Genomic DNA, 17,015 nt, shown 5'->3' with positions numbered 1-17,015 from the left:
CGTTTCCATGACGTGACCATGACGACACCGCTCTCTATGACGTCACGGGGACTCCACCCCTACTCCCGCCAGAACGTTCCCGCCTCTCCCTCAGCCCCGCCCCTTTCCCCGCCCCCTCCGCCGCTCCACCAATCACCGCCCGGCCCGGGGGGGCTCGCGCGGCGGTGGGCGTGGCCGGGAGCGCGGCCGCCATTTCGGCGGGGGCGGGAGCGGCGCCGGCGCCATTTTGTCGCGGGCGGCTGAGGGAGAAGCGGCAGCGGCGGCGGCGGGCGGAGCTCAGCGCCAGCCCCGGCCCGCGCCGGCCCCACACCGGCCCCGCACTCACTCACCCGCCCGCCCGCCCGCCCGCCTGCTGGCCGAGCCACCGGAGACCTGGCGACCGTGTGCTTCGGTGAGTGACCGGCCCGGCTGCGCGGGGGCGGGGCGCCGGGGGCCGCTCCTGAGGGCCGGGGGGTCCCCTCAGGGCCCCCTCATAGCCCGGAGAGCCCCTCACGGTCGGGGCTTTTCCTCCGGAGCCGGGCCTGCGGGAGGCGGAGCGGTTTGTTTTTATTTTTTTTTAATCCTCAGGAAGAAAAATGCTTTAAGAACCACTTCAAATTGAAGAAGCTGCTGTATATTAAAACAAAATTATTATAATTAGTTTCAAGCAGCAATGAGGCTTTCTGTTGTCTCAGTTTCTGGTTGTAAATCCTCTCAATAAAACGTTTTTTTCAGGGTACTATAGAATAAACGCATCCCGGCCGTCATCCACTCATTCGATTTGCTGCTAATTATAAAATAAATTAATAAATCGATCTGCAGAGCTCGGGGGTTGGAGCCCAGCGTGTTTCTGTAGCATCCAGCACTGGGGGGGGATTTAAATCCCTACCCTGAGGGAATTGGAACCTCCATGTTTTTAAAGGGTACGATGCTTTTGTAGCATCGTCTTGGATTTTTATTCCCTGTGCCCTTAAAATTGGGGTTTGCACCTTGGTCATGCTAAGAACACGGGAAATGTGGAGGTGTCAGTGTGCAAAAGGCGTTTGGGTGCTATTTACACCTGGATTTGTATGTTATTACTCAGAAAAACGATAAGGTATTCACTGTAAAAATATAAATTTTTACTAAAGGTAAATTAAAATAACTCCCTTTTTTATTAAACCTGGTAGAGGGCTAGAAAACATTAAAAATGCATAAATACAATACCTATAACTAGCCTCACTCTTAGTTCTCTCCACAGAGAGCAGAAGTTTTTTAATGTTTAATCATGTAAATACGTAATAATTGTTTTAATTTGATGTCTTGGATTCTGTTTTGCATCTTTGCTCTGGAGGTGGCATTTGGTTGCCATCTTGCTCCTGGATTTTTGTGTTATTTTTCCTAATATTGCTGAAGCATTCACTGTAAAATGATATATTTTTGGTAAGGGAGAAATAAAGGAACTCCCTGATTTATTAAAACCGGGAGAAGACCAAAAAGCATTCAAAATCCCAGAATCAGAACAGAAAAATTCTGGCAGAGGGCTAAAAATCAGTGGGGAAAAATGAATATATTGCACATAACCTGCCCTAATCTTGATTTCCTTCACCCAAAGAGGCAGAACGGAAGGGATGTTTAGTATTTTGCAGTATAAATGTGTAATAAATGTCTAAATTTTCCCTTCTGGGCCCTGTTTTGCAGATTCTCTGAAGATGGCTGCACAGTCAGCACCGAAGGTCGTGCTAAAGAGCACCACCAAGATGTCTCTGAACGAGCGGTGAGGAAGCCAACGGCACCTTCAGCTCCTAAGAAATCATATATAATTTTTTTTTTTTTTTTTTACTTAATTCTCACTATCCAAAAATCCAAAAACCCACCGTGGTTTCCGCCCTCTTTTAACCTCGTCGAGCGAGCGGGTGCCTCCACCCCCGCCTTACCCTCCGACCCCTGCGGCACGCAAGGTTAAAAGGGCCAAAAATCCCGGAGGGATTGCTCCGTGTTTAGTGTTGATTCGCCTCGTAAATCCGGTGGGATGTGTTGTTGTAAGAGCAGAGACCAGCCTCACACCCTCCCTGTCTCTCCCACATGTTTTGACATTGGTATTTTGGCTCTGCTGCCGCGCCCGAGGCTCCCACCCGCCCGGGTGGGCCCTGTAAGAGGCCGGCGGCGGCCCCGGAACCGGCCCAAAGGCTCTTCTGGGCCTTGTAAGAGGCACCAGCTTCGCTTCACCTCCATCTCTCTCTGTCCTCGAGCTCTTCCCGTGGGTCATTCCGCTGGGTTTCTCCACGTGTGGCTCCTCTGTGACGACTAACGGGTGTCCTGCTGAGCATTTTGGGGTTAAACACGCTGGCCTGGGGCAGCTGCTCTGCCACTGAGCATTTTGGGGTTAAACACTGGAATGGAGCAGCTACTGTCCCACTGAGCATTTTGGGGTTAAACACCCTGGAATGGAGCAGCCACTGTCCCACTGAGCATTTTGGGGTTAAACACGCTGCCATGGGGTAACCACCATCCCACTGAGCATTCTGGGGTTAAACACCCTGGAATGGAGCAGCCACTGTCCTACTGAGCATTTTGGGGTTAAACACCCTGAAATGGGGCAGCCACTCTCCCACTGAGCATTTTTGGGTTACACACGCTGCCATGGGGTAACCACTGTCCCAGTGAGTATTTTGGGGTTAAACACCCTGAAATGGGGCAGCCACTCTCCCACTGAGCATTTTGGGGTTAAACACCCTGAAATGGGGCAGCCACTGTCCTACTGAGCATTTTGGGGTTAAACACCCTGGAATGGGGCAGCCACTCTCCCACTGAGCATTTTGGGGTTAAACACGCTGCCATGGGGTAACCACTGTCCCAGTGAGTATTTTGGGGTTAAACACGCTGCCATGGGGTAACCACTGTCCCAGTGAGTATTTTGGGGTTAAACACCCTGAAATGGGGCAGCCACTCTCCCACTGAGCATTTTGGGGTTAAACACGCTGCCATGGTGTAACCACTGTCCCAGTGAGCATTTTGGGGTTAAACACCCTGGAATGGAGCAGCCACTGTCCCAGTGAGCATTTTGGGGTTAAACACCCTGGAATGGGGCAGCTTTTGCTCCCTGCAGGCAGCTCAGGGACACCTTGCTGCCCCTTCCCCCCCGTCAGACCAAACTCCTCGTTTTTAGGATGGGTTTTGTTCGCCAGCTCCCAGGAAGCTGCTGGGGTGCTGCTGAGGAGTTTTATTTTCCGCCTCGCTGCGTCCATGGAGAAAAAAAACACCACAAAAACTCCCAAGCAGCCTGATTTCAGGAGAACAGTTGGGGGGCTGTATATGTAATATTCAGGAGATGCTCAGGGTGCTGGAATTTTGTAGAATCACACAACTGCTAAGGTTGGAAAAGGCTTTAAGATGATCCCTTCCAACCTGGCGCCAGAGGACACCGAGCGTGGCGTCTTCCCAACCTACCTCCTGGCCTGGAATTTTGACTCTTTTCCCAGATTTTTTTGGGGTTGGTTTGGCTTTTGCTGTCCTGTTTCTCTCCCCCCGTCACAACCATCCCCGCTTCCTGCTGGTTGTCACCCCTTCTGCCATCTCTAAACCCACTAACCTCCGGCTTTCTCATTCCCACTGAAAACTTCCACCTCATTCCTGCCTCTCCGGGCCTCGCGGCCAGCCAGGGATCCGTAATCCCATACGTGCCACTCTTTGCATAAGGTTCATGGGAGCTGGAGCCCCGCTCGAGCACCGTGAAATGCCGATAATTGTGTGTTCTAAGCTTTAATGAAACCCCGTTTTATTCGACCTTGAAGCTTCACTAACATGCTGAAGAACAAACAGCCGATGCCGGTGAATATCCGGGCCACCATGCAGCAGCAGCAGCTGGCCAGCGCTCGAAACAGACGTCTGGCCCAGCAGATGGAGAACAGACCGTCTGTGCAGGCCGCTCTGAAGCTCAAACAGGTGAGGGGAAAGGGGATTTAGGCCTTGCAGGATGTGGAAAAAGCTTCTCCGGAAAGAGAAAGAGGCCAGAGAAGGGAAGGGGATGGAGGGTGAGTGTGGGGAGCTGCTGGAGGAAAGGAGGCTCTGGGGGAACCTGCTGGCTTTCCACATCTCCCTGACAGGAGGGTCAGGTTGGACACAGGAATTTTTTCCTGGGAAGGGTGGTTAGGCTTTGGCAGGGGCTGCCCAGGGAATTTTGGAGTTGCCATCCCTGGAGGTGTCCATCCATGGATGTGGCACTCAGTGCCCTGGGCTGGGCACAAGGTGGGGATTCAGTGGTCTGGGAGGTCTTTTCCCAACCTGGAGACTTGTGGGATTCTGTAGAAAGGTGTTGGAGAGTGTCCAGAGGAGAGAGACGAGGATGGAGAAGGGTCTGAAGTGGCTGAGGGCGCTTGGTGTGTTCAGCTGGAGCAGAGGAGCCTGAGGGGAGACTCGGGGCTCTGCAGCTCCAATCTCTGCTCCTTGGGACAGGAGCAGGATCCAGGGAACGGCTGGAGCTGTGCCAGGGGTTCAGGCTGGACATCAGGGAAAGGCTCTTCCCCCAGAGAGAGCTGGGCACTGCCCAGGCTCCCCAGGGAATGGAACGAAGCTGTGCCAGGGGAGGTTTAGGATGGATTTTAGGGAAAGGTTCTTCCCCCAGAGAGAGCTGGGCACTGCCCAGGCTCCCCAGGGAATGGAACGAAGCTGTGCCAGGGGAGGTTTAGGATGGATTTTAGGGAAAGGCTCTTCCCCCAGAGAGAGCTGGGCACTGCCCAGGCTCCCCAGGGAATAGAACGAAGCTGTGCCAGGGGAGGTTTAGGATGGATTTTAGGGAAAGGTTCTTCCCCCAGAGAGAGCTGGGCACTGCCCAGGCTCCCCAGGGAATGGAACGAAGCTGTGCCAGGGGAGGTTTAGGATGGATTTTAGGGAAAGGCTCTTCCCCCAGAGAGAGCTGGGCACTGCCCAGGCTCCCCAGGGAATGGAACGAAGCTGTGCCAGGGGAGGTTTAGGATGGATTTTAGGGAAAGGTTCTTCCCCCAGAGAGAGCTGGGCACTGCCCAGGCTCCCCAGGGAATGGGATGAAGCTGTGCCAGGGGGATTTAGGATGCATTGTAGGGAAAGGCTCTTCCCCCTGGGCACTGCCCAGGCTCCTCGGGGAATGGGCACAGCCCCGAGGCTGCCAGAGCTCCAGGACACCGTTCCCATGGATGCACAGGATGGAATTTTGGGGTGTCTGTGCAGGGGCAGGAGTGGGTCTGGATGACCCTGATGGATCCCTCCCACCTCAGAGCATTCCATGATCCTAAAAATGAGATACTTGGGAGGGACTTGCAGAAAATTTCCACTTTTTACCTCAGATCAGCAGCGCGTTGTCATTCCCTGGTTGTTGGTGGGGGCGTTGGGTGCTGGCTGTTGACGTCTCCTCTCTATTTTTCCAGAGAAACGGCTCATCCCGGGGTCCGGGAGCTGCCGAGTGCTTCACCTCAGTCCCACGGCAGCGACAGCCCCTAAAATCCCACCCTCCTCCCTCGGTAGCGTGGCGGTTTTTCCCCGAGGAGCAGCGGGACCCGCTCCCGTGCTGGCCGGTCGGGGACTGGCCTGGACTCCAGGCACACCCCCTCCATTCCCAGCGCCGTGTGCCCCTGGTGTCCCCAATCCCAGACCGCTGCATGACTCGTGTCCCTCCCAAATCTTCTCTTCCAGAAGAGCTTGAAGCAACGCCTCGGCAAGAGCAACATCCAGGCGCGGCTGGGCCGGCCGGCGGGGACGCTGGCCCGCGGGGCGCTGGGGGGCCGCGGGCTGGCCCTGGGCCAGCGGGGGCTGCCCCGGGGGGCCCTGCGGGGCCGCGGCGCCCGGGCCATGCTCCGAGGAGGGGTCGCGCTGCGAGGTCAGTCCCCTGCCATCCCCCCCGTCCCCTCGCACGCCGCTGCCCGCGCTGAAATCCCGCTTTTCTGGCTCCTCCGCTGAAGGTCAAGGCCTGCTGCGCGGCGGGAGAGGGATTGCCCCGCGGATGGGCCTGCGGAGAGGCGGCATCCGGGGCCGCGGCGGCCCGGGGAGAGGCGGCCTGGGCCGGGGCGCCATGGGCCGGGGAGGGATCGGCGGCAGAGGTGAGTGCCCGGGCCGGGAATCACGGGAATAATTCAGCTGGCATCCCTCTGTCCTGGCTAAGGCTGGGGCGTGGAACCTGCAGCCCCGAGATGCCAAGCCTGGCATTTAAACCATTTACCCAAGACTGGGTTATTTCTAAAACAAAGCTCGGCAGGGCTTGGGAGGGGAATCGCAGGAGTCAGATGTTGGTGTTGGGCTGGGATTGAGGAATTCTTGGGAAGTGCTGAGGAACCAGAAGGAGCTGGGAGTGTATCCAGAGTCAGACACCTCTCTGGGCACCCGCCCGGTGGGAAATCCCGGGGTGCTTTCCTGGGATGTGGGGTGGGAAATCCCAGATGCGGGGTGGGAAATCCCGGGTTGCTTTCCTGGGATGCAGGGTGGGAAATCCCGGGATGCAGGCGCTGACCGTTCTGTCCCGTTCTCTCCCCGGCAGGGCGCGGCATGGCCGGGCGCGGCCGGGGCGGCTTCGGCGGGCGCGGCAGAGGCCGGGGCCGCGGCAGAGGCTCGGCACGCCCCGCTCTCACCAAGGAGCAGCTGGACAACCAGCTGGACGCCTACATGTCCAAGACCAAGGGACACCTGGACGCCGAGCTGGACGCGTACATGGCACAGACAGATCCCGAGGCCACTGACTGAGGGGCCGGGACTGCCGGGGGAGGGGGGGGCTGGTTCCGTCGGGAGCTGCGCTGGGAATCCCCGATGGAAAATTCAGACTTAGTGTGTTCTTCGATGTTTTGATACTCTCTGTTATATTAAACCTTTTTTGGATTGTTCTTGCCGGGGGGGATCTTTTTGGTGGTTTTTCCGTGACGGGATGGATCTGCCACGGAGAATCCGATGCTGGCGGCACCAGGGGTGCATCCGTGGCTTGGGGACCGGGTCCGTGTGTGCCTCTGGAGCTCTGTGGTTGAGTTTTGGGATGGGTGTCTTGAATTTTGGGATCAGCCCTTGTACATTTTGATATGGCCACATTTCCCTGCTGGAGTTTAACACACCTGAAGCGAAATCCAGCTTTCCCAGCAGGAAGAGCCCGAGTTTGGCTGTTGTTCTCCTCCCAGCTCCTCTGGTTCTGCACCAAAAATCCCTGTGGGGTTGGGGCAGGCAGAAAACTTCCCGCTTTTAGTGGATTTTAGGAGGTTGGAGTTTGAGTTCTTTCTGCGCTATGTTTCTGTGTGGTTTAAGTGCTTGTTTAGAGAAATGCAAGGCAGCAACATAAAATTCAGGAAGGACAGTGAAGTGGAAATGCCTCTTTTCCAGAACAGGCTCCAAAATCCATCATTTTTCCAAAAAACAGGTAAATTTTCAAAACGCAGGGTGCCTAAAGGGCCTGTGCTTTTCTCACCCACCCGTTCAACGCTTTAAATTTTCCTGTTCAGTGCCCTGTTCCCATTCCCTTGGAATCTTGCATTACTGCTTAGTTAAAGAGGGAGAATTCCCAAAGCTCTGTGTGGGAAACGGGATTTTCCTGAGTTTACTCTGCAGGGGCAGAAGAAGGAGGAGGGGATGCAGTGACGGGGGCTGCGGCAGCTGTGGAGTCCACCGGGAACCGCGGCGCTCCCGGGGGATGATCGGGACCGGGACCCGGGGGATGACCGGGGCCGGACCCGCGGTATTCCCGGGGGATGACCGGGACCGGGGCCGGACCCGCGGTATTCCCGGTGGGAGTAGGACCGGGACCCGCGGTATTCCCGGGGGATGACCGGGGCCGGACCCGCGGCGATCCCGGCGGGAGCGGGGCCCGGCGGCGCCGGGGGCGGGGCCCGTCTGGGGGCTGGCGCCGTGAAAGCGCGGCCGCGATTGGCTGGCGGGGCGAGCCCCGGCTGTCACGGGCGCTGCCATTGGCTGCGGCGCGGCGGCGCCTCACGCGCTCCGGCCGCGCCTTTTGTTATTGTAGGGACGGAGTTGGGAAAGGGCTGAGGGAACGGGAACGGAGGAGGAGAGAGGAGAGAGGAGAGAGAGGCTGAGGGAGCGGGAACGGGGGAGGAGAGAGGAGAGAGGAGAGAGAGGCTGAGGGAGCGGGAACGGGGAGAGGAGAGAGAGGCTGAGGGAGCGGGAACGGGGAGAGGAGAGAGAGGCTGAGGGAGCGGGAACGGGGAGAGGAGAGAGAGGCTGAGGGAGCGGGAACGGGGACAGGAGAGAGAGGCTGAGGGAGCGGGAACGGGGACAGGAGAGAGAGGCTGAGGGAAAGGGCTGAGGGCAGGAGGAAGGGGCTGAGGGGAAGGCAGGGGGCTCAGGGCAGGGGACTCAGGGCAGGGGCTCAGGGCAGGGCAGGGGCTCAGGGCAGGGCAGGGGGATCAGGGCAGGGCAGGGGGCTCAGGGCAGGGGGATCAGGGCAGGGCAGGGGGATCAGGGCAGGGCAGGGGGCTCAGGGCAGGGGGATCAGGGCAGGGCAGGGGGCTCAGGGCAGGGCAGGGGGATCAGGGCAGGGGGATCAGGGCAGGACAGGGGCTCAGGGCAGGGGGATCAGGGCAGGGGCTCAGGACAGGGGGCTCAGGACAGGGCAGGGGCTCAGGGCAGGGGCTCAGGGCAGGGGGATCAGGGCAGGGGGCTCAGGGCAGGGGGATCAGGGCAGGGGAATCAGGGCAGGGGAATCAGGGCAGGGGGATCAGGACAGGGGGATCAGGGCAGAGCAGGAGGCTCAGGGCAGGGCAGGGGGATCAGGGCAGGGGCTCAGGACAGGGGCTCAGGGCAGGGGCTCAGCGCAGGGCAGGGGGATCAGGGCAGGGCAGGGGGCTCAGGGCAGGGCAGGGGGATCAGGGCAGGGCAGGGGGCTCAGGGCAGGACAGGGGGATCAGGACAGGGGGCTCAGGACAGGGGCTCAGGGCAGGGGCTCAGGGCAGGGGGATCAGGGCAGGACAGGGGGCTCAGGGCAGGGGCTCAGGGCAGGGGCTCAGGGCAGGGGGATCAGGGCAGGGGCTCAGGGCAGGGGGCTCAGGGCAGGGCAGGGGCTCAGGGCAGGGGCTCCGGACAGGGGCTCAGGGCAGGGGCTCAGGACAGGGCAGGGGGATCAGGGCAGGGGGATCAGGGCAGGGCAGGGGCTCAGGGCAGGGCAGCAGCACCGTGAGCCGCAGGAGATGCGGCGGGAGCCGGGCCGCGAGTGACGGCAGCCGGGGGCGGTGGAGGTGAGTCAAGCCTGAGCCACCATCGGTGCCCCGTGTCCCCTCCTTGGAGCCTGTCACCCCTCAAAGGCCCTGCGCCGTCCCGGTCACCTTCCCGTGCCCCGTGGTGTGCCAGGAGCATCCCTTGGGACAGGGACCAGCCGGGGCTTCTCCTGGCAGGGCGAGGATGGAGCCGGGTCTGGCCCCACTGGTCACCGCAGCTTCCCCCAGACCAGAGCGGGCTGAGCGCTGCAGACCTGGAGATGGCTCTGCCCCTGCCAGGCTTCCCTGGAGCAGCCTTGCTATGCAGTCCCTGGAGCTGGGGGAGCAGGAGCCAGGGCCCCTCTTGCACTGCTTTTAGCCCCGAGACACGGGGCAGAGGATGGGCAGGGAGCAGGGAATGCTGGCATTGAGGCAGCGGCCGGGATGAGATCCTCGGGATGAGATCCTCGGGATGAGCCCCAGAGCCTGGCGGGGGGCTGAGGGCCGCACCCCAGCACGGGGGGCTCCATGGGGTCCCTGCAGCGTCCCTGGAAGTGTCCCCATACCGAGGTGGCATCTTGGAGGAGCTCGGCACAGGGGGACACGCGGGGGTGCTGGCAGGACACCCAGGCTCCCTCGCAGTCCCCGATAAGGAGCAGAGACCGGCGGTTTGTTGTGTCTGCCGCCATCCCAAGGATTTTCCAAAGCTCTGGAGCGCTGCGTGCAGGCTCTGGCGTGAGCTGGGTCTGGCAGGGAGGCAGGAAAGGGAGAAGCCGGGGAGGGAGAGGGGTTAAGGAGCGGCGCCAGGCTGGGCTCTGTTTAGTCTGGCCTCGGCGGCGGCAGCGGGAGCCGCTCTGTCCCCGTGGCACCAGGCACGGACACAGCCCCGCTCCCTGCCAGGCGCTGGGGACACCGCTGTCCCCCGGCCTGATGCCAGGGTGCCACCATCCAGCTCTGGCTCTGCTGCTGTGGGGCGCTGGGGACACCCCGAGTGTGTCCTGCCACCTCACCCCTTCCCCAGGCTGGGGACAAGCTCTGGGGCTCAGCGATCGGCCAGGGAGCACAGAAGCCGGGCTTGGGGTGGCAGATGGCTTTGTCACCTGGGGAGTGCCGGCTCGGTGTGCCCTGCGGCAGGTGACGTGCGGGGACACGCCGTGCCTTGCAGGTGCCATGTCCCTGGGCAGTGACAGCGGCCCCGGCATCGTGCACAGCCTGCTGTGCCACCGGCAGGGAGGGGACAGCGAGGCCTTCGCCCGCCGCGCCATCCAGAGCCTGCTCAGGAAGCTGAAGGAGAAGAGGGACGAGCTGGACGCGCTGGTGGCCGCTGTCACCTCCGGAGGGGCGCAGCCCGGCCAGTGTGTCACCGTGCAGCGCACCCTCGACGGGCGGCTCCAGGTACCCCCGACACCGGGGTGGGGACCCCCGGGCTGGGAGGGGACGCGAGTGACCCCCGCTGTAAACCCACCCCAAGTCTGGGGGTCCCACCCCAAGTTTGGGGGTGCTGTGTGTCGGGGTGCCCCAGGAGCCCCTCGGCAGGCGGTGGGAGGGGACACGAGTGACCCCCGCTGTAAACCCACCCCAAGCTTGGGGGTCCCGGGTGCTGGGGTGCCCCAGGAGCCCCTCGGCAGGCGGTGGGAGGGGACACGAGTGACCCCCGCTGTAAACCCACCCCAAGTCTGGGGGTCCCACCCCAGGCGGTGGGAGGGGACACGAGTGACCCCCGCTGTAAACCCACCCCAAGTCTGGGGGTCCCACCCCAAGTTTGGGGGTGCTGTGTGTCGGGGTGCCCCAGGAGCCCCTCGGCAGGCGGTGGGAGCCGCTGGATGCCCCGGCCGCATCCCCTCGGCGGCGTGCCCTGCCCGGTGAGTCAGTGTCTGGCAGCCCCGCCGGGGCTCGGGGAGGGGGAGTTTGTTATGTCTGCAGCCGGAGGCGCGGGGAGACCCCGGCCCGGCGCCAGCCCCGCGCTGGGGGGGCTGGGGGGACCCCGGTGCTGTCACCCTGGGGAGGGGGCACAGCCCCGCGTTCCCCTGTGCCCCCTCCCCGCAGGTGGCCGGCAGGAAGGGGTTCCCGCACGTCATCTACGCCCGGCTCTGGCGCTGGCCCGACCTGCACAAGAACGAGCTGAAACCCGCCACCTTCTGCCAGTTCGCCTTCGACCTCAAGTGCGACAGCGTCTGTGTCAACCCCTACCACTACGAGCGCGTGGGGACCCCCGAGGGCGGTGAGCCGCGACCCCCGCGCGGGCGGCTGCCGGGGGGGGGTCACCGGCGCCCCTAATCCCGCCCCCTCCTCTCCCGCAGGTCTGAGCATCCCGGGCACAGGTGAGACCCCGGCCCGGGGCCGGCGGGGAGCCCCCCCGGAGCCAGCCCAGCCCCCCGCAGCGGCTCCCCGTGCCCCCCATGGTCTCCGGTGTGTGTCCCCCGCCCTCCCCAGTGCCCCCTCCGCGCCCGGTGAAGGAGGAGTTTGTCCATGACTGTGTGCAGATGGAGCCCCCCGCCCGGCCCCACCCAGCGCTGCCCCCCCGGCGGCCCCCTGAGCCCCCCGGCGTGCCCCGGCCCTACCCTGCGCTCCCCATGGCGCCCCGAGGTGAGACCCCCCCTTAGCCCTGACCCTGCGAGGGTTTGGGGGCATCACCCTCAGCCCCCCACCCCACAATGACCCCGGTTCCCATATTCCCCCACAGCGACCCCCCAGGACCCCCTGCTCCCCCTGGCCCACCCCGAGGGCCCCCCGCAGGACGGGTACCCCAAAGCACCCCACCACAGTGAGTATGGGGGTACCCCGCTGCCCCCCGACCCCCCTGGGGGGACCCTCCTTATGTCCCCCCCGTGTCCCCCTGCAGGTTCACCGCTGAGCTGGAGCAGTGCCACCATCTACACCCCGAGTTTGGGGGGGTCGCAGCCCGCCCCCCCACAACATCCCAGCAGCCAGAGCCACCCCCAGCCCCCCCAGCACCACCCCAACCACTGCTGTAGGTTTGGGGGGCACTGAGCGAGGGCTGGGGGGAGTCTTCAGGGTGCTGACCCCCTCTCTGCCCCTCCTAGGGCCCCCCGTGCTCCAGCCCCCCGTGTCCACCCACCCCGGTGAGTGCCCCCCACCCTCCTTAGCACCCGTGGGTGCCGTGACCCCCCCTAAGAATCCCGCGTGCCGCCCGCCAGGCCCGGAATTCTGGTGCTCCATCGCCTACTTCGAGCAGGACGTGCAGGTGGGGGAGATCTTCAAGGTGCCCTCGAGCTGCCCCACCGTGGTGGTGGACGGCTACGTGGACCCCTCGGGGGGCGCCCGCTTCTGCCTGGGGCAGCTCTCCAACGTGCAGCGCTGCGCGGCCAGCGAGAGGGCACGGTGGGTCGGGGGGCACGGGGGGCACAGGGGATCAGCAGGGGCATGGGGGGCATGGAGGGCATGGGGGCCATGGTGGGTTGGGGGGCACAGGGGGCACGGTGGGTCAGGGGGCACGGGGGGCGTAGGGGATCAGCAGGGGCATGAGGGCATGGGGGCCATGGTGGGTCAGGGGGCACAGGGGGTCGGGGGGCATGGGGGGCGTAATGGATCAGCAGGTTCATGAGGGCATGGGGGCCATGGTGGGTCAGGGGGCACAGGGGGGCACAGTGGGCACAGGGGAGCATGGAGGGTACAGGAGGGCATGACGGGCACGAGGGATTGGGGGGCATGGGGGGTCGGGGGGCATGGGGGACATGGGGGCATGGGGAACACGAGGGATTGGGGGGCATGGGGGGCTCGGTGGGTCAGAGGGCATGGGGGGCACAGGGGATCAGCAGGGGCATGGAGGGCATGGAGGGCATGGGGGCCATGGTGGGTTGGGGGGCATGGGGGGCTCGGCGGGTCAGAGGGCATGGGGGGCACAGGGGAGGGTTATGGAAGCAGTGGGGCAGGGGGCACGGGGGCTGTGGGGGTGAAGGATGGGGGGCAAAAGGGGGATAATCGGGGTGTGGGGGGTTTGGGGGATAAACAGGGGAGAACGGGGATATGGGGGGGGGATAGGGCAGGAGGAGCAGAAGGGGAAAATCAGGAGGAAGGGGGGCAATGGGGAAAAGAGGGGGCCAGGAGGGAAAAGCAGGGCAGAAAGGTCGGTGCTGAGGCTCTGGGCCAGGCTGCACATCGGCAAGGGCGTGCAGCTGGAGCGGCGAGGAGAGGGCGACGTGTGGATGCGCTGCCGCAGCGACCACGCCGTGTTCGTGCAGAGCTTCTACCTGGACCGGGAGGCGGGCAGAGCCCCCGGGGACGCCGTGCACAAGGTGTACCCCGGGGCACACATCAAGGTGGGCTCGCCGGGGGTCCCCACGAGGGCTGGGGGCGGTGCTGGGCCCGGATTGCAGGAGCGGCAGGAACCCAGAGATGGAGGGACCCTCATGGGCACGCTGAGGGGGACCCCAGGGTACCCCCACCCCTGCTCAGGGGTCCCCCCATGTCCCCCCTGGAGGGCTGGGGGGAGTTCTAGACCCAGATTTTCAGGGGTTCTGGGCAGTGGAAGGACCCCAGGGATTGAGGGACCCCCATGGGCTCACTGAGGTGGGACCCCACCCCAAAGCCACCCTGTTCAGGGGTTCCCAGGAGGGCTGGGGGGAGTTCTGGACCCGGATTTTTGGGGGTTCTGGGCAGTGGAAGGAACCCAGGGATTGAGGGACCCCCATGGGCATGCTGAGGGGACCCCAGGGTACCCCCACCCCTGCTCAGGGATCCCCCCAGGAGGGCTGGGGGCGGTGCTGGGCCCGGATTTTAGGAGCAGCAGGAACCCAGAGATGGAGGGACCCCCATGGGCACACTGAGGTGGGCCCTGGGGTACCCCCAGGAGGGCTGGGGGCGGTGCTGGGCCCGGATTTTAGGAGCAGCAGGAACCCAGAGATGGAGGGACCCCCATGGGCACACTGAGGTGGGCCCTGGGGTACCCCCAGGAGGGCTGGGGGCGGTGCTGGGCCCGGATTTTAGGAGCAGCAGGAACCCAGAGATGGAGGGACCCCCATGGGCACACTGAGGTGGGCCCTGGGGTACCCCCAGGAGGCCTGGGGGCAGATCTGGGCCCGGATTTTAGGAGCGGCAGGAACCCAGAGATGGAGGGACCCCCATGGGCACACTGAGGTGGGCCCTGGGGTACCCCCAGGAGGGCTGGGGGCAGATCTGGGCCCGGATTTTAGGAGCGGCAGGAACCCAGAGATGGAGGGACCCCCATGGGCACACTGAGGTGGGCCCTGGGGTACCCCCAGGAGGGCTGGGGGCAGATCTGGTCCTGGATTTTAGGAGTGGCAGGAACCCAGAGATGGAGGGACCCCCATGGGCACACTGAGGTGGGCCCTGGGGTACCCCCAGGAGGGCTGGGGGCAGATCTGGGCCCGGATTTTAGGAGCAGCAGGAACCCAGAGATGGAGGGACCCCCATGGGCACACTGAGGTGGGCCCTGGGGTACCCCCAGGAGGGCTGGGGGCGGTGCTGGGCCCGGATTTTAGGAGCAGCAGGAACCCAGAGATGGAGGGACCCCCATGGGCACGCTGAGGGGATCCCCCCCACCCCAAAGCCACCCTGCCCAGGGTCCCCCCGTGTCCCCCCAGGTGTTTGACCTGCGCCAGTGCCACCGGCAGATGCAGCAGCAGGCGGCCACCGCCCAGGCCGCCGCCACCGCCCAGGCGGCCGCCGTGGCCGGCAGCATCCCCGGGCCGGGCTCGGTGGGCGGCATCGCCCCGGCCATCGGTGAGTGAGCGCAGCGCCGGCAGGCCCCCGTGACGCCCCCCTGCCCACCCCACCCCGGAGTGACCCCCGCGTGCCCCCCCAGGGCTGTCGGTGGCCGCGGGGCTCGGCGTGGACGACCTGCGGCGCCTGTGCCTCGTTAGGCTGAGCTTCGTCAAGGGCTGGGGGCCCGACTACCCCCGGGCCAGCATCACCTGCACGCCCTGCTGGATCGAGGTGCACCTGCACCGTGCCCTGCAGCTGCTGGACCACGTCCTGCACGCCCTGCCCGACGCCCACGCCTGACTCCCGGGAGGAGCAGCCAAAAAAAAAACACAAAAAAGAGGGAAAAAAAGGCAAAAAAAAAAAAAAAAAAAAGCAGCGAAATGACCAAAAATGTGTTGGTTTAACGGTTATTTAATGGGTGGATGATTGTGGCCTGGGTGTGGTGCAGCCCTCAACGCTGATTTTCACCTCCTGCTTTAACTTTTCTATGAAAATAAACCAAAAAAACAATTTAAAAGCTGAAACGAGGTGAAAGGACCAACTCCATGTTGTTGTAACCATTACTTAATAGATGGGGTTGGAATCTATGGCCTGGGTGTGCCAGCGCCTTTGACGGCGCTCAGCAGTGCAGCTGTGCCGCCAGATGCGCCTCCAGATGCGTTTCCAGATGTGCATCCAGCTGCGCCCTCGCACCGCGCTTTGGAACTACATTTCCCACCAGCCCCCGCGGCGCGCACCGGAAGCGGCTTCGCCCCCGCCCCGCGGACTCGGTTTCCCAGCAGCCCCCGCGGCGCCCGCGGGCCAAGATGGCGGCGGGGAGCGGCCCCGCGGCGCGGGAGCTCTTTGCTGAGGGGCTCCTGCAGTTCCTGCGGCCCGCGGTGCGGCAGCTCGACCGCCACGTCCACAGCGTCAGGTCCGGGCACCCCGAGCGACCGCGGGGAGCGGCCGGCAGCGGGGCGGGACGGGCCGGGAGCGGGGCGGGGCGCGGCGGGCCGGGCTGCGAGGCTGAGGGGCAGGTAGAGCCGGGGAGGGCAGGTTATTGGGGCTGTGGGGTACGTGAGGGCGAGTTTTGGGGTGAAGGGCTGTGGGGTACTTGAAGGTGAGTTTTGGGGTGAAGGGCTGTGGGGTACGTGAGGGTGAGTTTTGGGGTGAAGGGCTGTGGGGATGAAGGTCTGTGGGGTACGTGAGGGCGAGTTTTGGGGTGAAGGGCTGTGGGGTACTTGAAGGTGAGTTTTGGGGTGAAGGGCTGTGTGGTACGTGAGGGTGAGTTTTGGGGTGAAGGGCTGTGGGGATGAAGGGCTGTGGGGTACGTGAGGGTGAGTTTTGGGGTGAAGGGCTGTGGGGTACTTGAAGGTGAGTTTTGGGGTGAAGGGCTGTGGGGATGAAGGGATTTGGGGTACGTGAGGTGGGCAGTTCTTGGGGTTGGTGGGTGCTGGGCTCCGTATCGGGGCCACAGGGGTGGATTTGGGCTGTGGACCCAGGGTTTTTCCTGTCCCCCTCGCACAGGGAGAGCCAGGTGGAGCTGCGGGAGCACATCGACAGCCTGGCCACAGGTGAGCCAAAGCCGGGGGTCCCCCCGTACCCCTCAGCGCGGGGGCACCGGGGGCTCACCCAAACCCCTCCCCAGAGCTTTGCCGCATCAACGAGGACCAGAAAGTGGCGCTGGACCTCGACCCCTACGTGAAGAAGCTGCTGAACGCCCGGCGCCGCGTGGTGCTGGTCAACAACATCCTGCAGAACGCCCAGGTGAGGGGGCACGGGGGGTCTGGGGGTCCCAGAGCCCCCCCAGGTGCTGACAGGCGACTTTTGCCGTGCCAGGAGCGGCTGCGGAGGCTGAACCACAGCGTGGCCAAGGAGACGGTGCGGAGGAGAGCCATGCTGGAGGCCGGGGGCTACCAGGGCAAGTGACCAGCCAGGGGAGCAGGTGATAGCCAGGGGAGCAGCAATCCCCGTCTATCCCAGCTCAGGAATTGAGGGGGTGTCCCCCATCACCTGCAGCTGAGGGACCCGGGACGCTCCGAGCCGTGCTCCCGGATTTGTGGGCGCTGGAATAAAAGTGACTGAGAGTCCGTGGTGCTCCCACGTCCCTGAGGGGCCTTGGGGACAACAGAGCCAGGCAGGTGCTGCCAGGGGGCTCTGGGCAGGTCCAGGTTGGATTTGACACTCCCAGGTGGAATTTGGGAGGCCCAGGTGGGATTTGGGGTGGCCCAAGTGGGGTCT

At 63.5% G+C, this 17,015-nt stretch overlaps 3 protein-coding genes across 3 annotated transcripts; all 3 read left to right on the top strand.

Moving 5' to 3' along the window:
* Positions 1-213: 213 nt before the first annotated feature.
* CHTOP (chromatin target of PRMT1) lies at positions 214-6,808 on the top strand. The gene is made up of 6 exons (XM_021542079.3): positions 214-391; positions 1,660-1,735; positions 3,753-3,903; positions 5,626-5,809; positions 5,892-6,029; positions 6,464-6,808. Exons 2-6 carry the CDS (start codon positions 1,671-1,673, stop codon positions 6,664-6,666), a joined length of 741 nt encoding a protein of 246 aa, XP_021397754.1. The 5' UTR covers positions 214-391; positions 1,660-1,670; the 3' UTR covers positions 6,667-6,808.
* Positions 6,809-10,280: 3,472 nt separating this feature from the next.
* LOC110476847 (mothers against decapentaplegic homolog 4) lies at positions 10,281-15,319 on the top strand. The gene is made up of 8 exons (XM_077789323.1): positions 10,281-10,505; positions 11,157-11,331; positions 11,411-11,431; positions 11,544-11,696; positions 12,155-12,452; positions 13,222-13,390; positions 14,675-14,813; positions 14,896-15,319. The coding sequence occupies exons 1-8, from the start codon at positions 10,281-10,283 to the stop codon at positions 15,093-15,095; spliced, it is 1,380 nt and encodes a 459-aa protein (XP_077645449.1). The 3' UTR covers positions 15,096-15,319.
* Positions 15,320-15,581: 262 nt separating this feature from the next.
* On the top strand, positions 15,582-16,864 carry SNAPIN (SNAP associated protein). Its single transcript, XM_077789419.1, has 4 exons — positions 15,582-15,708; positions 16,302-16,348; positions 16,423-16,541; positions 16,614-16,864. The coding sequence occupies exons 1-4, from the start codon at positions 15,602-15,604 to the stop codon at positions 16,701-16,703; spliced, it is 363 nt and encodes a 120-aa protein (XP_077645545.1). The 5' UTR covers positions 15,582-15,601; the 3' UTR covers positions 16,704-16,864.
* The last annotated feature ends 151 nt before the right edge of the window (positions 16,865-17,015 follow it).

Source organism: Lonchura striata, chromosome 33 (assembly GCF_046129695.1).
Source record: "Lonchura striata isolate bLonStr1 chromosome 33, bLonStr1.mat, whole genome shotgun sequence".
In the NCBI taxonomy this organism is placed as follows: domain Eukaryota; kingdom Metazoa; phylum Chordata; class Aves; order Passeriformes; family Estrildidae; genus Lonchura; species Lonchura striata.
Note: the sequence above shows the minus strand (reverse complement) of the source record. Positions and strands in the feature narration are given on the sequence as shown.